We start from the raw sequence: 25,608 nt of genomic DNA on the forward strand, positions 1-25,608 counted from the left end.
GCTCTTGGAGAGCGGTTTGTCTGGTCTGCTCGAACTCGCTGGTTGTTCTGAACCCCCAACAACCTCGTCAACCATGTTTCTCATTTTCATGAAACGCTTCGCCATGGATTCGGGGGATGAACGTTCTCCAGCAACACAACCATATGCCTCTCTCATCTCGTGTATAAGCTCAGTACTTTTTCTATTTCTCTGAAACTTGTAAACTCAAAGCTAAACGTTAATACGTTAGTGAGCAAATAATAAGAGCAATTAACAACTTTGATATTTAGAATGCTAAGAGAGGAGTGTATCAAACCGCAACGACAAGTATGGTTCACGTCGATGAATCAAACGAGCTGGGTCGAGTGGACGTGCGTCGAGTGAGAAGAGTTCACCGTGTGGATCGAGTGGAGGGTGCACGACTCGAGCGAGGTGAGTCTGGCGATGGCGTGACTCGATCGTATGTGGGTTGAGTCGTGATGGCGCGACTCGAACGAGGTGAGTCTGGTGATGGCGTGACTCGATCGGATTTGGGTCGAGTCGTGATGGTGCGACTCGATCAAGATTTTGACGGCGACTCGAGCGGATGTGGGTCGAGTCGTGTTGACAGCTTGACTCGAACAGAAACGGTGACTTCGGTGGATCAAGTGGAACGTGACGGGAGCGACGTGGGTCGACTTGAGCGAGGTATGTGACGGCGAGGGTCGAGTGGAGAGCGTGATGGCGACTCGAGCGGGCAGCAATACAGCGGATCGAGTGGGGTGCCTCGCCGGAACAGGTGAATACTCACGGTGGTCGAGCAGAGGTGAAGTTCTCTTTGTTAAATCGAGCAAAAGAGGGACCGAGTGGAATGAGCTTTGTTTTTTTTTTTTTTTATTCAAACGAGCAAGTAAAAATAGAGAGGTGAGGGAGGTTGCTTGGTTGGTGAATTGAGAATGAAGGTGAAGGGTTAAATAGATAGGTGAGAAAGATGATAAATGGTGAGAGGGGATGGAGTTGATATGTCGAGCAAGTGGGAAGAAAAGAGAGTGATGGTGGAGTGATGTGAGATGGTGAGACATAAAGTTGATATGTCTAGTAGGGGGGAAACAAGGGGTGAGATAAATTGAAGTGATGGGCACGTGGGATAAAGGGGAAGGGTGATAAAACCAATAATTAAGATTCCCTCTTTATATTGCCTTCCGTTCCCTTCTGTAGATTTCCCTCTTTTTACTGATTTCGCTTCTGTAGCACTCATCATACTCGGTTTGACTCTGATCTCACTAGTTTGACTGCATTTTTTTATGTTTCTTAAACTCCCTTCTGTAGATTCCTGAACACAAGAAAATCAAAAACAAAAAATTAAAAACACAAGGATCCTAAAAAAAAATATTTACAGTGATACCTTTGAGACTTGCTCCCAAGTGAGCTTGTTTAAAGTCACTAGCTTGACTTTTCAGCTTTTTAGGCTTTTGAGGTTCATAGAGGAGCACAGAAGACCCCTCTGGTCGGACTTGATCAGCTAAATATTTCTTGACTCTCTGACCATTTACAGTGAATTCACTACCATCCTTGTTCAGAAGAGTGATAGCTCCGAATGGCAGAACTTCCTTGACTTCAAAAGGTCCAGACCACCTAGACTTAAGCTTTCCAGGAAATAACTTAAGTTTGGAGTTGAAAAGCAAAACCTGATCCCCAGCCTTGAGCTCCTTGACAACAATTTTCTTGTCATGAAAATTCTTTGTCCTTTCCTTGTAAATCTTGGAACTCTCATAAGCATCAAGTCTTATTTCTTCCAACTCATGGATGTCAAGAGTTCTCTTAGCCTGAGCTGTGTCAATATCCAAGTTCAGCAACTTGATAGCCCAGAGCGCCTTGTACTCAACTTCAACAGGGAGGTGACATGTCTTACCATAGATCAACTGAAATGGTGTTCGTCCTATTGGCGTCTTGAACGCTGTTCGGTACGCCCAAAGTGTCTCGTCCAGCTTGACAGACCAATCTTTCTTCGAAACCCCAACGATCCTTGACAAGATTCCCTTGATCTGCTTATTCGAAACTTCAACCTGCCCACTGGTCTGAGGGTGATACGCAGTAGACACCTTGTGCTTGACCCCATACTTTCTCAGCGTACTCTCAAACACCTTGTTGACGAAGTGAGTTCCACCATCACTAATCACTGCTCTCGGTATCCCATATCTTAGAAAAATTATACTTTTGAACAGCTTTAGAACAACCTTGTGATCATTGGTAGGACTGGCAATGGCTTCAACCCACTTAGAGACATAATCAACTGCCACCAGAATATAGACATTGCCATTTGATGGCGGGTTGAAAGGACCCATGAAGTCTATCCCCCAAACATCAAATATCTCTACTTCCAAGATCGGGTTCTGGGGCATCTCGTTCCTCCTTGTGATGTTGCCCATCCTCTGACAAGCATCACACTTGGTGATGAAACTGTGAGCGTCCTTGAACAAGGTTGGCCACCAGAGACCTGCTTGGAGAACCTTCTGAGCTGTCTTGAATGTGGCGAAATGACCTCCATAGACGGAACCGTGACAATGCTCAAACACTCCCTGTACTTCCCCTTCTGCTATGCATCTTCTGAACAGACCGTCAGAACCTCTCTTGCACAGATAGGATTCATCCCAGAAGTAGTGGTTGACTNTTCCAGGAAATAACTTAAGTCTGGAATTGAACAGCAAAACCTGATCTCCAGCTTTGAGCTCCTTGACAATAATCTTCTTGTCATGAAAATTCTTTGTCCTCTCCTTGTAAATCTTGGAACTCTCATAAGCATCAAGTCTTATTTCTTCCAACTCATGGATTTCAATNTTTTTAGGTTCTCAACCCCGGTGTCATGCATCTGCTCACAAACCTGGGTGACCAGAAGTTGTTCCTANTCTTAGCCTGAGCTGTGTCAATATCCAAGTTCAGCAACTTGATAGCCCAGAGCGCCTTGTACTTAACTTCAACAGGGAGGTGACATGCCTTACCATAGATCAACTGAAATGGTGTTCGTCCTATTGGCATCTTGAACGCTGTTCGGTACGCCCAAAGTGTCTCATCCAGCTTGACAGACCTNATCTCAACAGTCTCGGTTTGGTATCCTTCTTCGAGTAGATGTGTCTCAGAGCGGCATGATCGGTATACACAATGACCTTCGAACCCACAAGATAACTCCTGAATTTCTCGAATGCAAACACAACTGCTAGGAGTTCCTTCTTTGTGGTAGCATACCTTCCCTGGGTCTCATCCAAGGTGTGACTCGCGTAGTAGATGACATGAAGCTTCTTGTCGNGAAGTGAGTTCCACCATCACTAATCACTGCTCTCGGTATCCCATATCTTAGAAAAATTATACTTTTGAACAGCTTTAGAGCAACCTTGTGATCATTGGTAGGACTGGCAATGGCTTCAACCCACTTAGAAACATAATCAACTGCCACCAAAATATAGACATTGCCATTTGATGGCGGGTTGAAAGGACCCATGAAGTCTATCCCCCAAACATCAAATATCTCTACTTCCAAGATCAGGTTCTGGGGCATCTCGTTCCTCCTTGTGATGTTGCCCATCCTCTGACAAGCATCACACTTGGTGATGAAACTGTGAGCGTCCTTGAACAAGGTTGGCCACCAGAGACCTGCTTGGAGAACCTTCTGAGCTGTCTTGAATGTGGCGAAATGACCTCCATAGACGGAACCGTGACAATGCTCAAACACTCCCTGTACTTCCCCTTCTGCTATGCATCTTCTGAACAGACCGTCAGAACCTCTCTTGCACAGATAGGATTCATCCCAGAAGTAGTGGTTGACTTCTCTGAAAAACTTCTTCTTTCTGTAGGGATCCATGTCATCAGGAACTTCTCCACAGACCTTGTAATTCACGAAATCAGCATACCATGGCGCAGTATCCGAAGTGATCGCCATATAGTTGATTTTTAGGTTCTCAACCCCGGTGTCATGCATCTGCTCACAAACCTGGGTGACCAGAAGTTGTTCCTAAGGCATTGAGTCATCTATTGGAACAGCATCTTCAATCCTCATCCTTGACAAGTGGTCTGCAACTCCATTTTCTATTCCTTTCTTGTCAACTATCTCCATGTCAAACTCTTGGAGAAGCAGGATCCATCTCAACAGTCTCGGTTTGGTATCCTTCTTCGAGTAGATGTGTCTCAGAGCGGCATGATCGGTATACACAATGACCTTCGAACCCACAAGATAACTCCTGAATTTCTCGAATGCAAACACAACTGCTAGGAGTTCCTTCTCTGTGGTAGCATACCTTCCCTGGGTCTCGTCCAAGGTGCGACTTGCGTAGTAGATGACATGAAGCTTCTTGTCAATACGCTGTCCCAGAACTGCTCCAACTGCAAAGTCTGAAGCATCACACATGATCTCAAAAGGATGATCCCAATTCGGAGCTTGCACTATGGGTGCTGAAACCAAGGCCTCCTTGATCTTGCTGAAAGCTTCCAAACATGCTGCATCAAATTCGAACTCAACCTCCTTGCACAACAACCTTGTCAAAGGTCTTGCAATTTTTGAGAAGTCCTTGATGAATCTCCTGTAAAACCCAGCATGTCCCAGAAAACTCCTGATGTCCTTCACTGTCTTAGGCTGTTGAAGCTGAACCATGACCTCAATCTTAGCTTTGTCAACCTCAATCCCTTTCTCAGAAATTTTGTGTCCCAGAACAATCCCTTCTTCAACCATGAAATGGCACTTCTCCCAGTTCAGCACCAGGTTCGTCTCCTCACATCGCGTCAATACCCTGCACAAATTTAACAAACAGGAGGAGAAAGTGGAACCGTATACAGAGAAGTCGTCCATAAACACTTCCACTGACTCCTCAATTAAATCCGAGAAAATTGAAGTCATGCACCTCTGAAAGGTGGCAGGAGCATTGCACAAGCCAAATGGCATGCGTCTGTAGGCAAAAGTGCCATAGGGACAAGTAAAGGTTGTCTTTTCCTGATCATTTGGGTGGATAGGGATTTGGAAGAATCCACTATACCCATCAAGGAAACAATAATAGGGATGACTAGCTAGTCTTTCCAACATTTGATCAATGAAAGGCAGAGGAAAATGATATTTCCGAGATACAGCATTCAACTTCCTATAATCTATACACATCCTATGTCCTGTGATGGTTCTAGTTGGGATTAACTCAAATTTTCGTTTTTGATCACAATTATGCCTTCCTTCTTAGGTACACAGTGCACTGGAGATACCCAAGTACTATCAGAGATATGATAGATAACTCCAGCATCAAGTAGTTTTTGGATTTCTTTCTGAACTACCTCTTTCAGATTAGGATTCAATCTTCTTTAGGGTTCAATACTAGCATATGATTCATTTTCAAGATTGATCCTATGGGTGCAAAGACTAGGAGAAATAATCTTGATATCATCTAAAGAATAACCAATAGCCTTTCTATACTTTTTTAGCTCAGTTACTAGCATCCCCAATTCATCATCACTCAACCTAGCATTCACTATAACAGGATAAGTAGAATTGCTTCCCAGAAAGACGTACCTGAGCCCGGAAGGAAGAGTTTTGAGTTCTACCTTTGGAGCTTTAAGTTCTGACCAGTCGTCAGCATGGGAGTCTGGAATGATCGCGGTCGAGTGAGAGGGGTGCGACTCGATCGAACGGGACATTGGTGTCTCGAGTCGGATCTTGACGTCGGTCGAGTGGGAGATATCACGTTCTGAACTCTCTGTCTCAACTGCACGTACCTCCTCTGCGTCAGATAGCTGCTCAAATTCCTCTGATCCATTCGTTTCTCTATGGGAATCTAGCAGATGGTTGTAACAAGTGGTCTCCCCATGCAGAAATCCTTCTTCTCCATCTTTGATTAGAGCAGTTTTGAGATGATCTTCTCCAGCTAGTTCCTCCAACAACTCATCAGCCAATTTATCCATCTCTTCAATGTAGAAGACTTGTCCTCCTATCGTTGGCTTCTTCAAGGTATCCTTGATGTCAAACTTCATAGTGAAGTCGTCGCCCAAATTGAGGTCAATCTTGCCATTTCTGACATCAATGATGGCTCCAGCAGTCGCTAGGAACGGTCTTCCTAAAATCAGAGGATCTTTAGGTTGTTCATCCATCTCCAGAACCACGAAGTCGGTTGGCACTTCCACGTCTCTGATCCTGACAGGTAAATCCTCTAAGATACCATGTGGAAGTCTCACTGATCTATCTGCAAGGATGAGGGAGATGTCGCATCCCTTAAACCTTGTGAAACCTAACCTCTTAGCCACAGAGAATGTCATCAGATTCACTGAGGCGCCAAAATCACATAAGAACCTCTCAAAAGACATAGGTCAATNAACTCTCTGTCTCAACTGCACGTACCTCCTCTGCGTCAGATAGCTGCTCAAATTCCTCTGATCCATTCGTTTCTCTATGGGAATCTAGCAGATGGTTGTAACAAGTGGTCTCCCCATGCAGAAATCCTTCTTCTCCATCTTTGATTAGAGCAGTTTTGAGATGATCTTCTCCAGCTAGTTCCTCCAACAACTCATCAGCCAATTTATCCATCTCTTCAATGTAGAAGACTTGTCCTCCTATCGTTGGCTTCTTCAAGGTATCCTTGATGTCAAACTTCATAGTGAAGTCGTCGCCCAAATTGAGGTCAATCTTGCCATTTCTGACATCAATGATGGCTCCAGCAGTCGCTAGGAACGGTCTTCCTAAAATCAGAGGATCTTTAGGTTGTTCATCCATCTCCAGAACCACGAAGTCGGTTGGCACTTCCACGTCTCTGATCCTGACAGGTAAATCCTCTAAGATACCATGTGGAAGTCTCACTGATCTATCTGCAAGGATGAGGGAGATGTCGCATCCCTTAAACCTTGTGAAACCTAACCTCTTAGCCACAGAGAATGTCATCAGATTCACTGAGGCGCCAAAATCACATAAGAACCTCTCAAAAGACATAGGTCAATTGGAGCAGGGTAGAGTGAATGATCCAGGATCTTTGAGCTTCTTGGGTACAACCTTCTTCTGGATGATTGCACTGCACTCAAGACTTAGTACAACCATGCCTTGAACTTCTTTTGATCTCTCCATCACTAAGTCCTTGAGGAATTTCTGGTAGTGAGGAACAAGTGCGAATGCATCCAGTAATGGCATCCTCAACTTAATCTCCTTGACTTGTTTTTCGAACAAGAATTTGTATTTCTCAGTAAGCTGCTTCTTGAACCTCACTGGAAATGGTAGAGGAGGCTTGTATGGTGGAGGGATGAACCTCGCAGGTCTGTCTTCAGAAACAACAGGCTCCTTAACCGCTTCATGTTCGGACTGCGTCACTGGTTCAACCGGGTCTTTGACTGCTTCGTCTGGGTTCTCCATCTGAGCATCATCCTGACCAAAATCCTCCCCAGCTAATTCCTCACTGTCCTCAGTGACGTCTAGAACTCCTTGCCTGGGAGGCAATGTTTTGCCACTTCTCAGCGTAATGGCATTAGCGAACTCCTTGGGGTTCTGAACAGCTTTACCTGGGAATTGGCCAGGCTTTGGGGCAGAAGTAGAAGCTGATTGGCCCTCCATGTACCTTATTTTCGAATTCAGAGTTTCGAATTTGACGTTCAGATCATTGTAGGAACATTCCATCCTCTGACTAAGGTCAGCGAACTTCTTTGGAGTATCCATGGAACCGCTAGCTTGGCCCTGAAGAATTTGTTGCATCATCTGCTTCATTTCTTGATCTGGGGTTAGTGTAGGCTGAACTGGTTGAAGGCGGAATCCTGGCGGTGGTACTGAGGCAGCTTGGTAACCCTGCTGGAACTGTTGTTTTGGAGCGAATCCTGGATTGTAAGGCACAAAAGGTTTTTGTTGCCCTTGTTGTTGTTGTTGAGGCGGGTACACCTGATCTTTGGATTAGCAACATTGGTACTTTGGTAAGACAAATTGGGGTTCGTCTTGTAGGGGTTGTAACCTTTGTTGTATCCACCCTAATTCTGAATATAGCTGATCTCTTCACTCTGCTCACCCTCCCCATCTGGAACTTGAAAAGGGTCATCCTCAGAGACGAAGTGGACGCTCCTCTGCTGGCTCAGCAAGATACGGTCAAGCTTCTCATTGACATTCTTGAGGTCCTTCTTGTACTTCTCTTCAGACCCAACGTCGCCGCAAAATGTGCGGTCATAATCCTCGTTGTAGTTGCCGTCGGACTGAGCGAAATTCTCCACCAGTTGCCAACCTTCATCGACGTCCTTGTTCAGGAAGTTACCGTTAGAAGCGGTGTCAAGCAGCATACGTATTTTGGGAAGGACACCACGGTAGAGAGTACTCAGTAATGACTCGTTGCTGAAACCATGGTGTGGGCAATGGCTGTGGTAACCCTTGAAATGTTCCCATGCTTCACAGAATGATTCTGAGCTCTTCTGAGTGAAGCTGGAAATCTCATTCCTGAGACGTGCTGTTCTGGAGTTGGAGAAAAACTTGGCCAAGAATGCTTTCTTGCAACCATCCCAGGTGGTGATTGATCCCTTGGGAAGGTTTTTCTCTCATTGATGAGCCTTGTCTCCCAGGGAGAAAGGGAAGAGGTGCAACTTGTAAACATCCTCACTCACGCCGTTGATCTTGGTGAGACCACAAAGACGGTCGAACTCGTCCAAGTGGTCGAGTGGATCCTCCATAGGCAACCTGTGAAACTTGTTTCGTTGGATCATGGTGATCAGACCACTTTTTATCTCGAAGTTGTTGTTCGGCACGGCGGGAGGGACGATTCCAGCACGTTGAGTATGAGTATTCGGTGCATCCCCAGCACCAATGTGTCGCGGTCCCTGATGTGGTTCATTCTGGTGTTCCATAGTGACGTGTGCGGGATGATCAGTGGGTTGACGAGCTTGTCGTGGGCATTGCAACCGATTGATTTCGTCGATCACAGGAAGGAGATTATGATGCCCTCTTGATCTGGTGTGCATGCAAGGTTGCAATCAATAGGTACCTGAGATGCAAAACAAACAAGCAGAAAACCAAAGTAAGTCAGTACTCAGAATGATTGTGTAACAGAACTTAATTTTGCAAAACTTGAAATCTTAAATGTAGCAAAAAGAATCCCAAATGGCAACGGCGCCAAATTGATACTAGGATTTTTGTGTGTCTTATCCTATCAGGTCTCAATTAACCTTATGTATTGTAGTACTTAAGGTGTCAATCCATATGGGATGTTGCTAACAATCAAGATGCAATTAAGAAATCACAAGTCAAGCCAATTCAAGAAGAGTGTTTGTCTAACAATCCTAGAATGGTCAAAATGCAAAACGAAAATGAGTTACAGAACCATAAACGCAAATGTATGACAAGTACCGAACAAGAATAAGTAATACCAAAAACGATTCTAAGCATGAACAAACGAAACAGTTCCAGGAATATAATAAAAATCAGAAAGAAAGAAGTCCTAAGGATGGGGTAATTGATGTCAGTGGAATATCCTAGTCTACAGAGTGTTAAACATACCTCAAGCAAACTATCCCTAAACAATGAACATCACAACTTAGCTAATCTAATCTCTTGGCAAAATCTACTCAGACTCAACCACTTCCATACCTAGCTCTCGCTAGAGAAACGTGGTCGAGCAGGCATGACAAACAAGTTCATTCACGTCAACAAACATCCTAGACAACTAATCTCTTAGGCTAAGAACATAAGTTTCTGGCACTAGTTGGTCAGACATTTCATCAAACACCTTTTGGGTGTGGAAATGTCTCGAACCTAGTTCCAATTGATCAGAGAGAAACTAGTAATTCTAACTCTAGTCCAAAAANCCACTTTTTATCTCGAAGTTGTTGTTCGGCACGGCGGGAGGGACGATTCCAGCACGTTGAGTATGAGTATTCGGTGCATCCCCAGCACCAATGTGTCGCGGTCCCTGATGTGGTTCATTCTGGTGTTCCATAGTGACGTGTGCGGGATGATCAGTGGGTTGACGAGCTTGTCGTGGGCATTGCAACCGATTGATTTCGTCGATCACAGGAAGGAGATTATGATGCCCTCTTGATCTGGTGTGCATGCAAGGTTGCAATCAATAGGTACCTGAGATGCAAAACAAACAAGCAGAAAACCAAAGTAAGTCAGTACTCAGAATGATTGTGTAACAGAACTTAATTTTGCAAAACTTGAAATCTTAAATGTAGCAAAAAGAATCCCAAATGGCAACGGCGCCAAATTGATACTAGGATTTTTGTGTGTCTTATCCTATCAGGTCTCAATTAACCTTATGTATTGTAGTACTTAAGGTGTCAATCCATATGGGATGTTGCTAACAATCAAGATGCAATTAAGAAATCACAAGTCAAGCCAATTCAAGAAGAGTGTTTGTCTAACAATCCTAGAATGGTCAAAATGCAAAACGAAAATGAGTTACAGAACCATAAACGCAAATGTATGACAAGTACCGAACAAGAATAAGTAATACCAAAAACGATTCTAAGCATGAACAAACGAAACAGTTCCAGGAATATAATAAAAATCAGAAAGAAAGAAGTCCTAAGGATGGGGTAATTGATGTCAGTGGAATATCCTAGTCTACAGAGTGTTAAACATACCTCAAGCAAACTATCCCTAAACAATGAACATCACAACTTAGCTAATCTAATCTCTTGGCAAAATCTACTCAGACTCAACCACTTCCATACCTAGCTCTCGCTAGAGAAACGTGGTCGAGCAGGCATGACAAACAAGTTCATTCACGTCAACAAACATCCTAGACAACTAATCTCTTAGGCTAAGAACATAAGTTTCTGGCACTAGTTGGTCAGACATTTCATCAAACACCTTTTGGGTGTGGAAATGTCTCGAACCTAGTTCCAATTGATCAGAGAGAAACTAGTAATTCTAACTCTAGTCCAGAAGGGAATCATACAAATCAAGCTTAAACACCCTACATCCTAAGATCCTCCACCTAATCTATCCCATCCTCAAGAACTAACGCACTACTCAGATCTGGAAATCATCTTCAACAATACAAACTCAGAAAACATTGAAACAAGCATTCTTAGATAGGTAAAAATGAGATGTACAAGTTTGTAGAAGAAATCAAATGCAAATACTCAATGTATTAAAAGATATCTGGATACAAAGTCTGAGAACGGTTTTTTGGTGGCTAGGGAAACCTTACAAAATAAAAACGAGATAAAAACTAAGATGATGTCGCAAAGACTTAACAAAACATATTTATAGTAAAGACATAAAATCCCTAAAACTTAAAATGACAAGATGAAGAGCGGTTTGGGAATCTCCTGAAGCGTGTAAGATGGAACGTCTTACTGACATGTGCGAACGAGTAGTGACTCGAGTAAGTCATGGCGTTGGCTCGAGTGGAGTGACGTCGACTCGAACGGTGGTCGACTCGGACGGTGCGACTCGAGTGGAGTGATGATGCTGGCCCGAGTGGAGTGATGTCGACTCGAACGGCGCGACTCGAACGGCATGACTCGAACGGCACAAGGTCGACTCGAACAGCCTGGCTCCAAAGTCTTCTAAATACCTGAAATACTCCAAAATGCACGATGTATGTGAAGATAATGCAAGAACTACCTAAATATGCAAAGTGTACAAAAGAGACTAGAAATTTATGCAAAACAATTAGTTATCCTAACTAAATGCATGACAAAAACATGTTTAGCAAAGACAAAATATAGACATATCAACTGGTGTGTTTTAATGAATCCAAATGCAACTTGTTCCCTGATGTAGTGGTAGTCTCTATCAAAATGTTTTGTACGATTGTGAAGAGCAGGGTTCGTTGAGAGATACACTGCTGAGAAGTTGTCACTGTAGACCTGAGTAGGCTGAAACTGTGAAATACGAATATCACGTAGAAGGAAGGACACCCAAGTAATCTCTCGAGCTGTGTACGTAAGAGCTCTATACTCTGCTTCTGTTGACGAGTGAGAGATAGTTGGCTGTCTCTTTGTAGACCAAGAGACTAGGTTCGATCCTAGCAGAACACAAAAACCTGTCGTCGAGCGTCTGGTTAGTTTGCATCTGCTATCATCACTGTCACAGTAAGCAGAGAGCGCTAGTTCGGTGTTTCTGTCTATAGGTAGACCCATGTCCATTGTTCTTTTAACATAACGAAGGATCCTCTTTAGCAAACCAAAATCAGAGACTGTTGGTGAGTGCATTCGTTAATAGATGAAGTTGACGGCGAACTGAATATCGGGGCGAGTGATAGTGAGATATTGCAGCTTGCCAGCAAGACTTCTGAAGTTTGTCGGTTCTTTGAATAACTCATAATTTAGCTTGTCCAACTGTTCCGGTAGAGGAGTAGGCATCGGGTTGCATTCACTCATTTCTGCCTGATGAAGAATGTCTTTTGCATAAGCAGTCTGATGAAGAAACAGTTCGTTGGTGGTTGTTTCTATCTATATACCCAAGAAATAGCGAGGACGACCAAGATCTTTCATTGCAAACCGATTGTTAAGAGCTGTGAGAAGTTCATCGAGGAGATCTTGATTTCTTCCTGTCAAAAAGATGTCATCAAGGTAGAGCAAAAGGACAAGAGTGTTCTTACCTCGATGACAAACAAGCAGTGACAGATCGGCTGTGCTGCAAACAAGACCAAAGTTAATAATGAAGTTGGTGAAGAAGTCAAACCAAGCTCGCGGAGCTTGTTTTAAACCGTACAGAGATTTGGTGAGACAGCAAACATAGTTTGGATTTCTTGGATCCTCGAAACCTGCAGGTTGATACATGCACATAGGTTCTTGCAATTCACCATGTAGAAAGGCGTTGGACACATCCAGTTGCTTTAGTGGCCAATCTTTTGCAGTGGCAACATCAAGGACTAGGCTTATTGTAGCTGTGCGGACCACATGACTGAATGTTTCCAAGTACTCCACGCCTTCTTCTGGACCAAAGCCTTTGGCAACCAGGCGGGCTTTGAGCTTATCTATCAAGCCATCTAGATGAAGGTTGGTCTTGAATACCCACTTGGAGTTTAGAATATTCATGTCAGCCGTAGGTGGCACTAAGTCCCATATCCTGAGCCCATGAACACGCCTTATCTCTTCCATAACAGCATCATTCCAACCAGGGTGATTCATAGCAGCAATAATCGACTTAGGTTCCTCACAAGTATTTAGAGAGGAGAGCAGAACATACCGTGTATTTGTCTTCTGTATTCCTGCTTTTAAACGAGTGGTCATTGAATGAGTGTTTGTTGCAGGAGCTGGATTTAAAACAAATTGTTCCTCCTCTTGATCATTGTCTGCTTCACTGTCTTCTAACACAGGGTCATTGTTTAGTACCGGTTCTGCAGGTTGATCTGCGTCTGCTGCAGGTAAGAAGACCGGTTTTGGCAGCATTTGAACTTGAGTCGATTCTTCAGATAGAGGGATGCCTGCTTTATGTTGCCAAGCTTGAAGAAGCGGTGTTGGATATGCAGGAACCAGAGACTGAAATTGCTCTTTGAAAGGAAACGTTTGTTCATCAAAAATAACATGCCTGGAAATATACACCTTTCCTATGGGAGGATATAGACATCTATACCGTTTGTAATGATTATTAAACCCAAGAAACACACACTGCAACGAACGAGGATCAAACTTGTGTTGTGCTTGTGGTCTGAGGCATGGATAACAAGCGGATCCAAAGACACGGAGAGATAAGTAGTCTGGTTTCGTTCCAAGCAGAGTTTCATAGGGACTGAAACCATTTAACACAGACGAAGGTAGCATGTTACTGATATAAGTGGCAGTGGAGAAGGCGTCGACCCAATATTTCATAGGAGAATGACTCTGAAACAACATTGACAACCCAAGTTCAACCAAATGACGATGCTTACGCTCTGCTAGCCCATTCTGTTGCGGAGTGTAGGGACAAGAGATCCTGTGATGAATCTCATGTTCAGCAAAGTGAGTTTTTAATCTGTTACTCGTGAACTCACCTCTACCATCACTTTGAAAGACTTTTATCTTAAGATTGAGCTGATTTTCCACCATTGTTTGAAATGCAATGAAGACTGAAGCAAAGTCTGATTTGTGATGCAAGGGGTAGAACCAAGAATATCTTGAGAAATCATCAATAAAAACTGCATAGTATTTGAATCCTTGATTTGATACAACTGGTGAGGGACCCCAGAGATCACAATGGACTCGATCTAAGGGTTGTAAAACACGAGAATCAGAATCTAAAAACGGTAATCTAGAACTTTTCCCCATCTGGCAAGCCTCACAAACTGGGGAAGTGATGCTCTTATTCACTTGTATTGCCTTGATGTTTTGAAGTTGCTGGAGAATCTTCAAGTTTGAGTGTCCAAGTCTATGATGCAAAACATCTTCTGTCGCTGCACACTGACGGTTGGAGTAGAGAGCCACAAACGCTTGATTCTCCATCACATAGAGTCATGCTTTACAAGAACCCTTTGACACCACTTTCTGAGTGGTTAAATCATTGATATAGACATTATTAGCATCAAATAACACACCACAAGGATATAAATCACATAACTTGGACACAGATAATAGAGATTTTCTCATATCAGGACAGACTAACACTTTATGTAGAGGGATGATACCTTTAGCAGAAGAGATGATGGTGGATCCAACATGAGTAAAAGGGAGATAAGCTCCATCTCCTACCATCACTGTATCATTACCTTTGTAAGCCGTAGCATGTAAACCAGAAGTTGAGGAGGTGACATGTGCAGTAGCTCCAGAGTCAGGATGCCATTCCCTTCCACTATCATCGGATACACGCAGAGAGGAGAAGGCTTGAGTGGTGGCTTCACTCTGATAGTTGTTGTCAAATCGGTTGTAACACTTGATAGCTGTGTGACCGATACGTCCACATATTTGACAAACTGGTCTCTCTCCCTGAGATGAACAGGACGACTGATGCTGGGGAAAGCCTCGACCCCTTGATGAGTAACCACCTCTGCCTCTGTTCTGACCGAATCGACCTTTCCCACGGTTGTTTGGTTGGTATTGCAAAGCACATGGGTTCGTTTTGTCAGTGTTAAAGGCGAGATGTGGAGATGGTGAGGAAGTGTCCTCATACGACTGCAACTTTTTGTCAAATCCTTGGACCTCAGCAATCACATCATTGAACGTTGGAGCTTGGAGCTTGCTCAGGGAACTTTGGATAAATGTCGTGATGGGGTCGTAGTCTCTGCCCAGTCCATTGAGAAAACCAAAGATTTTCATGGATTCATCAACTGGTTTCCCAATGGAGCTCAAGGAGTCACAAATCGCCTTAAACTCTCGACAATAGGTTGGTAAAGCCTTTTCTCTCTTGGACAGGAGCTGCAGACTTCGACGGAGGGAGAACTCTCTGGCAACTGCTCTTGTTGAAATTCTCTGCGAGAGACAATCAGATCTCACGCAAAGTTTGGAGATTGTGAACATGACCGAGGATTTCTTCAGACAGAATACCAAACAACCAAGAACGAACAAGTTGATCGGTATAGAACCACGACTCATACTGAGGATTTGGGACTTCACTGGAGACTTCACCATTGACGACGAGGCGAGTCTGAGCAGGCGCATTGACGGCACTATTGACAAAACCGATGAGTTTTTGACTTGACAACAGAGATTCGAATTGTGTCTTCCACAAAAGGTAGTTTGAGTCAGTCAGCTTTAGAGTGATAGAGCTGGTGACGTGGACATTGTCTGGAAAAGGAAAAGTGGCGGCCATTGTTTCACCTGTTAGGGTTTACAAGGACTCCAATACCATGAAAGAAAGGAGAGAACTTTGGACTGACTTGAAAAAGATTATTGCTTTCGACAAATTTACAAAGATGGTTAATATTTACATTTTATAGACCACTCGATCGAACAATCTAGAATAGGTAAAATATCTTATCCTCCAGCTGTCTCTAGTGAGTCATCAGGTGAAGATTCGAGAACGTTGAATCGATTCTTCAGATGGAGTGTCTCCCTCTTCGTACCGTTGATACTCTGTTTCTAGGAAGCTCCCTTGTTTGTCTTTTTCTGCGAAGTGGACTTCATTGTTGGGCTTGTATCATTGTCCGAGCACATCTTCACATTTGAGTCCAATGGTTCTCTTACATGGATATCGTCTTGAGCTTTTTTCTTCACCCTAGGGTTTCTAATGAGTTCCACCGTTGAATGATCAATGGTGAGTTTGAATGGTGTCTACTTCAGCGAGATAAATATTCTATGTCAACCAAGACATTAGATTTAAAGATACATATATACGTTATACTCGAGAATGAGGAAGTAGAGAGATTTGTTTGCTTACTTGGATGATAAATGGTGATCTTCATGCTCTTGCTTATATGTATCATATCTAAGAGCGAGTTGATTATATCAAGACGATCTTGAAGCTGTCAAGCTGGTGTAGGTTTCCGATGATCGGAAGCTTCGATGGGCTCTGAGAAAGATTTCGTTTCGATTCTTTGATTTTATTTCCCAACATTAACGCTAAGAGAAACAAAATGAAAATACAAAAGCATTGACATTGTTTTCGTTTTCCTCTGTTTTGTTTTGTGCTATATATTTTGGTGATGTTGAAACAGAGTATTCACTGCAGACTATAAAACAGGAAAACGTCTTTACCACGGCAACATAAGTCAGAGTCAATACATTATACATATTAAGTCACTTGTCAATGTCATGTTGTGTTTGTGAGGCTAAGCTTTCAAAATTGTCTTCAAAATATGCTTGAACAATTATTGAACCTCAACAGCCCAATGGACATCAGAATTACATTTATTTCAGATTTATTTCAGAACGACATGACACTTTTTATTTCAACAACAGATACATTACACAGTTATTATATATCATTCCTCAAGATTCAATGGCCACATCAATGGCGAAGGATAGGTAAAAGCTCAAGAGGAACTTTCTTAACAATAGTGACATCACCAGATTCTTCCATGTCCATATCTTTCTTCTCGTCAGGCAATTTCCAATCAAAGAAGTATAGCAAATTCAAGAGTGCCAATTCAATGGTCGCAAGACCCGAAGTCATTCCTGGACAAATCCTACGACCAGAGCCAAAGGGTATAAACTCAAAGTTTTGTCCTTTGTAATCCACAGGACAGTCGATAAACCTCTCCGGGTTAAACTCCTCAGGGTTTTTCCAGTAATTCGGATCTCGTCCTATCGACCATGCGTTAACCAAAAGAAGTGTTTTTCGAGGAATGTCGTAGCCTTGAATCTTGATATCAGCCATTGTTTCTCTTGGAAGTAAAAGAGGAGCTGCTGGGTGTAGTCTTAAGGTTTCTTTGATCACAAGCTTCAAGTACTCAAGCTTATTGACATCTTCTTCCTCGATTCTCGCCTTAATACCGATGCAATTTCGGATCTCGTCTTGAGCTTTCTTCATCACTCTCGGGTTTCTAACGAGCTCTGCCATCGCCCAAATCATGGTGATGGCACTTGTGTCTATTCCAGCGAGAAATATATCCTAGTTCAATAAAAAAGACATTATCATTAATTAAGGATATATAGGTTAGATTCGAGAATGATGTAAGTAAAGAGATTCTTGTGCTTACTTGGCTGATTCCTTTTAGATGATCAATGGTGAGCTTGAAAGTTTTATCTTGTTCTTGTTTATGTATCATATCTAAGAGAGTGTCTACGATATCAGGACGATCTTGATTTGGTATCTGTAATTGATGATCATCAATTATATGATTAAGAAAAGTATCAACCTCAGTGAAGACATTGTTAAGCCTCTTATGTTGGCCTGACACAAAGCCTATAAACCATCCAAGACCAGGAATAGGAAAAAGATCAGAGACTTTGAAAGTTAAGCTTCTCTGCGCTTCATACACCAGTTCTTCGATCTTATCTTCACTGAAATGTTTGTTCTCTAAGAAACTCTGTCCAAAGACAGGTCTGAACACGATACTTGCAGCTAGGCAGAAGAGGGTTTTGCTCAAATCCACCGGAGATTGCTTCAAAGCCAATTCCCTTAGTTTCTTAACCATCAAGTCAGTCTCTTCTTCCCTAACATACCTGAAAGATTGAACCTTTTTCACGCTGAAATACTCACGAACCGAAAGCTTACGCAGCTCTCTCCATGCATCACCGAATGCCCCAAGGCCGATGTTTTTGTTGTTACGTGAGAAAACCCTTGTGGCGTTAGTGTTAGGTCGTGTGCAACACTCAAGGTCATGTGTTTTAAGAGCTTCTTCAGCCGCTTCACTCGATGAGAGCAATACCATTGGGACAAACCCTAGACGGAGATGCATCACGGGTCCGTGTTTCTTGGAGAGATCGTAAAGGCATCTGTGAAGCATCCCTTTCAGCTGGTGTAAGTTTCCGATGATCGGAAGTTTTGCTGGGCCGGGAGGCAGATTCTGTTTCGAATCCTTCATCTTTTTCATCATTAACGAGAAGAGAACGGGAAGGAATAGAAGCAAGAGAAGAATCGCCATTGTTTTGGATCTTATGTTCTTTAGAGACAGAGAGATAGAGATATAGAGTTTTAAGACACAACAACAACGTTTTTATTACGAATGAATACACTGGCCGATTTTGTTGAAAAAAAAAAGAAAAAGAATACACACTAGCCGGTTTGGATGTATGAGCGAGCGTGAGGCTAATATTGTTTGAAGAATATCATTACAAACTGTTCTTTAATTTAGTGCAAGATATATTTAAGAAGTTGAAGGAAAAAAATCAGATTTTTTACTAAAAAAATAAAGAATATCCAACAAATTAACAAAGGAAGAAGAATATATTTAAATTTAAAAAACATAAAATTTAAAATAAGATAAAACCTTTTTAGCTAAAAATCTTTGATTTATATAATATTGGAATTGGAAATAATATCATCATAAATGTAGACATTGACATGTGTAAGTTTTTTTATTTTAGTAAAGAAAATATTCCCTTTTTTAACATACATTAAATAATTTAATATAAAATTTTCTATAAGACTATCTATATTCTTATCTTATAACATTAATTCTGCGAAAAACAATTAGGAGACTATATAATTTCTTAATATTTATGGTCCTTCATTCATTGGTTTCAATGTTAAAAAGAAGAGAAATTAAAAAAAATGTTGTAAAAATGTTTATTTTTCTTTTGAATATATAATTTAATATTAGATTTTTTTTTTTTTTTAAAGAGAGATATTTGTTTCCAGAAATCAGAAGCAATAATGTAGAATCAATAATGGCCAAGTAGAGACAGAAAAAAAAAAGAAAAAAAAAAACATGTTACATGCATGTAGCTTTTACATTAACTAGGTTAGACCCGCGCTACGCCGCGGGATTGGATTTTTATTTTATTTTTGTTATATTTTTTTGTTTTTTGTTTTTTTCCCAATTTCATTATTTAATATATGTTATTTTAAATTAAGTTTCATAAATTTATGCTGTTTGAAATCAAATTTCATAAATTTTTGATAATTTCAATGGTGATTTTGTTTTTTGTTATTATTAAATACTTGAATTTTTGATTTCATAAAGTTAGTTGTTGAATATATTTTAATTTTATTACCCTAAAAAACCTTAAAAATAAGTTTAGGGATTTCAAATCCTTAGTTCTTGATTTGTTTCTCATTCACAAACCCTCAAAAATAGTAAGATAAATTACTCTTTGATGTCTACTTTGTAAATTTTCTTGATAGATCTTAGTACTTTAAGTTTAGCCACTTAACATTTGTCTCCTTAATCTCACATAATTTATCTCTTACAACATATTACATATTTTATAGTTGTTCTTGTCACTTATTTTATTTAATTTTTCTGTTAATATTAATTCTGTAAATAAAAATTGTAAACATAAATAAACAATTACATAAAATTATTCAAAATTGTAGAGTTAAATAAAAAATTACAGTTATTTAACAGAAAAGTGAAATAAACATAAACCTAAAACCCTAAACCCTACAATACAAAAACCCAAACTAAACTAAACCAACCAAAGAAGATGACTGATTCAAAATCAAACAAACAAAACACAAAAGACCAACTAACACTTACATATTGTTAAGCTGACGGATAAAACTCGAGAAGTTATTGTGCTTGAAGAATCTCAGAAGACGGTCTCTAGAAAACTCCGGTGGATTCCAAACGATGAAACTCTTGTTGCTCTGACTCCACGAGACGATCGAATCCGATGAAGAATCATCAACCATCTCATATGTTTTGTAAGAAAAGGTGGGAGTGAGCTTGATGAACCTCCATGATTACTCTCATCGATCTCTAAAACACTTTCAAAATCTTTAAAAACTTTCAACTCCTTGATTCAATCTACTGCCACAAAAAGCTATACAAATCACACTCAAAAAAAGCAGAGCAAGAGAGTCTTTACATCAACTATATGTTCAAGAACCAAAAGATAAAAGCTTTTCATGTCAATAACTTTAGTACACAGAAACTACAGTTAAGGACTCAAAGAACTCTCACTGATTCCGATCAAAACTGGATAAGATTCAAAACCCAAAATTCCCTTAAGAAAAGAAAGCTTCGAACTTGAAACAAAAACCCCAAAACCTCACCAATATTGTTTCTCAAAATGAAGCAAAAACAATCTGGAGCAAAAAAAAAGACATTAAACTTATAAACATATGAGTTAAATGTCTATGGAAACACACTTGCGTTACTATCCAACTCTTTTGTCAATGAAAGGTGACCACTAAATAGAGAACACTCGGTTCCTTGAAAACAGAATGTGACACACCAAATCGAATACAAATTATGTTCTCTACACATTACTTTTGGTCGGTCATTCTGACTGCTTCAAGTCCGGTAAAGATTTTGTCAGTGAGACCAATCATCTGCTCTAATTGGGAAACTCTAGCCATCGCCACAACTGATACACCGTGGGAATCGTCAAAGGTTTTACCTTTGCTTAAAGCGTCTTTGCCTAGCACGAATCCTGTGGCAAGCATTGTTTTCACCACTTCTTGATCTTTAGTCACTGCTTCTCCAGCGTTGAACTCGCCTGGTTGAGCATGAGGCTACCTGATTGAAGAACGAATGAGCTTTAGAAATGAGACCAAACATGAAACCAGTGAGTGTAAGATTCTACTATCTAATAAAACACAGAAAGATCAAAACTGAGAGATGTGTAAAAGAGAAATTCATACATTTGAGTATGATTCATCTTCAAAACCTCGCGGAGTCGCATTCCAGAAATCGAACTCTTCGTGATGCTGTCCCCAACGAGTAATGCAAACACGCTGATCCAATATCGTTGCACCCTGAAGAAAGCGAGAATTCCAATGAGCCGAGTTATTCATACTCAAGAGACACAAAAAGAAAGAACATAAGTGAATAAAATCGAAACAAGACTTACACTGAGTAAAACAGCAGTTTCTTGAGAATAAGAATCCCTGAACATCACATAAGTAGTGCAAGCTTGCTCACCCGACCTAGTCTCGTTAACAACATAGCAGATAGCATATTTTAACCCAACAGTAAACTAAATTCAAATCGAGAAGACAAACCACCATAGCCAAAACCTATACCACTTCCACAACCAGCTCAAAATTCTAAACCAAACTGTAACCCAGGAACCCATGGTCTGAATTCGCAACTATATGCGATCGAAATTCGAAATTTAACCTCCGATAAGACTAGCGTCAAAACCGAGTCCTGCAACCAAAACCGAGTCCAAAGGGTTGACCAACTTTTCCGACGTTTTTGATCCTAACCTGAGGAAGTTTCTAGAGCGCAATCCCTTGTCATTGTATCCGATTCTTCTTTGTCTCCGATTCTTCTTCTGTTCTCCGATTCTTCTTTGTCTCCGATTTTTCTTCTGTTGCTAAAAAGTCAGATGATTCAGATGAGGATGCTTTTGTCCAGCTAAGGAAGAGAAAAAAGAGAAAAGCTGAGTTGTATTAATTGTTATAATTTGATAGGTTGTTGAGTTTTACTGAGGTGTCATGCTCTGCTTCAATACAGAAGCTGAGAAACTCTGGAAAGAAACATTGTGTTTTTATTGTATTGATTTCAACAACCGAAAGGGCATCATGCTGTCTCCGTCAAAATTACATAATTTTCGCAACAACATGAGTCTTGGTAGTTCAAGTTCTCTAATTTCAAGAATCAATGGGATCATCAATGGCGAAGAATAGGAAGAAGATTAAGAGGAACTTTCTTATCAACTGTGACATCACCAGCTTCTTCCATGTCCATATCATTCTTCTCGTCAGTCATTCTCCAGTTAAAGAAGTAAAGCAAATTTAAGAGCCCCAATTCAACGGTCGCAATCCCTGAAGCTATTCCTGGACAAATCCTACGACCAGAACCAAAGGGTAACATCTCAAAGCTTTGTCCTTTGTAGTCCACAGAACAATCCATAAACCTCTCTGGATTAAACTCTTCTGGATTTTGCCAGTTTTTAGGATCTCCTCCTATAGACCATGCGTTAACCAGAAGAAGGGTTTTTGGGGGAATGTCGTAGCCTTGAATCTTGATATGACTCATTGTTTCTCTTGGGAGTAACAGTGGAGCTGGTGGGTGTAGTCTTAAGGTTTCTTTCACCACAAGCTTCAAGTATTGAAGTTTACAAAGATCTTCTTCAACGATTCTTTCTTCCTGTTTGAATCCAATGCAAGTTTGGATCTCGTCTTGAGCTTTTTTCATCACTCTAGGGTTTCTAACGAGCTCTGCCATCGCCCAAATCATAGTAACGGCGCTTGTGTCTACTCCAGCGAGGTAAATATTCTATGTCAACCAAAAGACAATAGATTTAAGGATATCTATATATAGGTTATATTCGAGAATTATGAAGTAAAGAGATTTGTTTGCTTACTTGGATGATTCCTTTGAGATGATCAATGGTGAGCTTAAATGATACATCATGCTCTTGTTTATGTACCATATCTAAGAGCGAGTCGATGATATCAGCACGATCTTGAGTTGAAATCTGTAATCGATGATCATCAGTTATATGATTAAGAAACGTATCAACCTCAGTGAAGACATTGTGAAGCCTCTTATGCTGGCCGGACACAAGTTCTATAAACCATCCAAGACCAGCAATAGGGAAAATATCGGATAATGTAAAAGACATATTTTTGTGAGCCTCAAACATGAGTTCTTTGATCGTTTCCTTATCAATATGCTTGTTCTCTAAGAAACTCTGTCCAAATGCTGTTCTGAATATGATACTTGCAGCTAGGAAAAAAAGGGTTTTGCTCAAATCCACTGGAGAATGCTTCAAAGCCGATTCTCTAAGTTTCTTGACCATTAAGTCACTCTCTTCCTCTCTAACATACCTGAAAGATTGAACCTTTTTCACGCTGAAAAACTCGCGAACGGAAAGCTTACGCAGCTCTCTCCATTCATCACCATATACACCAAAGCCGATGTCTTTACCGTTACGCGAGAAAACCTTTGAGGCGACAGTGATAGGTCTTGTACAACACTCAAGGTCATGTGTTTTAAGAGCTTCTTCAGCTGCTTCACTCGATGAGATCACGACCATTGGGACAAACCCTAGACGGAAATGCATCACGGGTCCGTGTTTCTTGGAGAGATCGTGAAGACATCTGTGAACCAACCCTTGGAGCTGGTGTAAGTTCCCGATGATCGGAAGTTTTCTTGGGCCTGGAGGCAGATTTTGTTTCGATTCTTTGATGTTCTTCTTAGTCAATATTAAATACAAGAAAATGGGAACGAATATAAGCAAGAAGTAAGACAGAACAATCGTCATTGTTTTCGTTCCTCTGTTTTGTTCTCTGCTTTTTCAAATATAAGGGAAACAGAGTATTTTTTTTTTTTGGACAAAAGGGAAACAGAGTATTATAAGACAAAATAACAATGGTTTTATACTGAGAGAGAGGCTAAAAAAATCTCATACATATATAAGTATTAAAGTATTTTCTTATTAAAAAAATTTATGATTTGATACGTGGCATATTGAAAAAGTTATAAACAAGAAAAAGGTACAAATAAAATGGGATACTTTTTCAGATAATGATGTATACTTTTTTTTTTTTCAACCAAACATTAATTAAAATTAAAACAAAACTCCTAAAATGATGTATACGTTTGTAGCAAAATATATGATTTCAATCAAACATTTCAAATGATTTATGTTAAAATAACAAATCATGTATTATTCAATTATGGATTTTATAAAATCTAATAAAATTTAATATTAATCAATTATAGAATCTCAGGTTATTGAAAACATTTTCTGAAGATTGGATTTTTAAAAACTCAAATCAATTAAATATGCAGTTAAATACACCCTTTGAGTTATAAAGAATTGATTTATTGCAGTTGCAACTTGACATGTGATAGCAGCTTCATCGTTGAGAAACGGTGAGAGTTTCTTCAAAAAAATATAAAAATTATTTTAGTTGTATAATTTTTTATTTTTTATTAGTAGTTGAATTGTTGTGTAAATTATAACAATTAGAGAATTTATACTATCTTCAAAATGAGATACTTCCTCAGGCGACCAAACTATAGTATCAAGGTTATTATTTTTTTTTTTTGTCAAGTATCAAGATTATTTTATACCATCTTAATAATAAAGTAAAGTTTCCACAAAATCAAATATCTGAGAAAATGTCATTTGTTACATAATCTTTTGACATTGTCATTCTATTAAAATTTAATATATAAAGTCCTTTAATTTTATTAAGTTAATAATTAAAAATTCATTAAGATCCAAAAACATAAAACAATTATACAGTATTAAATATGAATCCAGTTTCATATTTCTTAATCTTTATTTTTATTATTAAAGTATTATATAATATATTAGATATTTGAAAAGAAGATGAAAAATCACATGAAACTTGAGAACTTATATTTAAATTATATATGAAAAAACCTTTTTAGCGAACTAATAAAATGCTAACTTGTTAATAAAAAAAGATTGTAAAACATCTGAAAGTCTATTTTATTTGTTAGAAAAACACATACATAAAAATATTTTACTTATGTTTTGTTTACATTATACATATGTTTTGCTTATATTTTTCTTAATTTTTTTTTCATATAAAAATATATGTAAGATGTTACGTAAATACAAAATCTTATCATGAAATTAGTTGGAAATTATATAATTATATATAATACGTGTTCAGTTTTATGATATTAGAAACCGGTTGACGATTTTCTCTATAGAAAAAGATTATATTAGATACTAAATATGTAGATTATATTAGATACGATTTTCTCTACTGAGAAAACAAAATACAATTCCGACAAAATATTAATTACAAGTCAATTACTAATATACAAAGTAATCTTAGGGATGGATGAGGAGAAGTCGAGAAGAGGTGAGGCAGAGGAGAAAGAAAATAAAAACGGGAAAACAATTGTGTCCGTCAGATTTAATCTAATCGACGGGGCATGATGAGTTAAAAACCAATCCATGTCTCTTTGAACTAACCAATGGGAACTCAGTATCTTTTAGTTTATTAGTTTTGTAATGTGGAGATTATTTGGTATGTTATAGGTAGACAAAATATCTTAGACATATTTGTAATTTATTAATTTGTATAGCTTTTGTGTTAAACATATCTTAAACATATTTACAAAAAATGGTTATATTTTTTATTTTACTAGCTTTCGAGAAATGTTTTATTTTTTTTCTTCTACGTATTGGATTTTGTGTATATGTATATTGTTTTAAATATTGGTTTTATGTATATATAATAGTTAATTTTTGGTTCTACGATTTATAATTTAATTTCTCTGATTAGGAATTTTAAAGTTTAAACTTTAAATTTTA

General features: G+C 39.7%; 3 protein-coding genes across 3 annotated transcripts; all 3 read right to left on the reverse strand.

Annotated features, from left to right (window-relative positions):
• LOC104710419 lies at nt 13,938–16,405 on the reverse strand. Its single transcript, XM_019230390.1, has 2 exons — nt 14,496–16,405; nt 13,938–14,355 (listed from the first exon to the last, which is right to left on the reverse strand). Exons 1-2 carry the CDS (start codon nt 15,463–15,465, stop codon nt 14,330–14,332), a joined length of 996 nt encoding a protein of 331 aa, XP_019085935.1. The 5' UTR covers nt 15,466–16,405; the 3' UTR covers nt 13,938–14,329.
• LOC104710420 (cytochrome P450 71B25) lies at nt 16,686–18,380 on the reverse strand. Its single transcript, XM_010427024.2, has 2 exons — nt 17,445–18,380; nt 16,686–17,356 (listed from the first exon to the last, which is right to left on the reverse strand). Exons 1-2 carry the CDS (start codon nt 18,330–18,332, stop codon nt 16,754–16,756), a joined length of 1,491 nt encoding a protein of 496 aa, XP_010425326.2. The 5' UTR covers nt 18,333–18,380; the 3' UTR covers nt 16,686–16,753.
• LOC104710421 (cytochrome P450 71B4-like) lies at nt 21,832–23,607 on the reverse strand. Its single transcript, XM_010427025.2, has 2 exons — nt 22,669–23,607; nt 21,832–22,580 (listed from the first exon to the last, which is right to left on the reverse strand). Exons 1-2 carry the CDS (start codon nt 23,569–23,571, stop codon nt 21,972–21,974), a joined length of 1,512 nt encoding a protein of 503 aa, XP_010425327.1. The 5' UTR covers nt 23,572–23,607; the 3' UTR covers nt 21,832–21,971.

The sequence above is a fragment of the Camelina sativa genome, chromosome 9, assembly GCF_000633955.1.
Source record: "Camelina sativa cultivar DH55 chromosome 9, Cs, whole genome shotgun sequence".
Classification (NCBI taxonomy): Eukaryota; Viridiplantae; Streptophyta; class Magnoliopsida; order Brassicales; family Brassicaceae; genus Camelina; species Camelina sativa.

Excerpts from the sequence above, each read along its gene's own strand:
- LOC104710419 (XM_019230390.1), bottom strand. The coding sequence starts at position 15,465 with ATGCGCCTGCTCAGACTCGCCTCGTCGTCAATGGTGAAGTCTCCAGTG. Across the intron at positions 14,356-14,495 it reads CATCATCTCTTCTGCTAAAG|AAAGTGGTGTCAAAGGGTTC; the intron begins GTATCATCCCTC and ends TTAACCACTCAG.
- LOC104710420 (XM_010427024.2), bottom strand. The coding sequence starts at position 18,332 with ATGGCGATTCTTCTCTTGCTTCTATTCCTTCCCGTTCTCTTCTCGTTA. Across the intron at positions 17,357-17,444 it reads ATCTAAAAGGAATCAGCCAA|GATATATTTCTCGCTGGAAT; the intron begins GTAAGCACAAGA and ends TTATTGAACTAG.
- LOC104710421 (XM_010427025.2), bottom strand. The coding sequence starts at position 23,571 with ATGACGATTGTTCTGTCTTACTTCTTGCTTATATTCGTTCCCATTTTC. Across the intron at positions 22,581-22,668 it reads ATCTCAAAGGAATCATCCAA|AATATTTACCTCGCTGGAGT; the intron begins GTAAGCAAACAA and ends TGGTTGACATAG.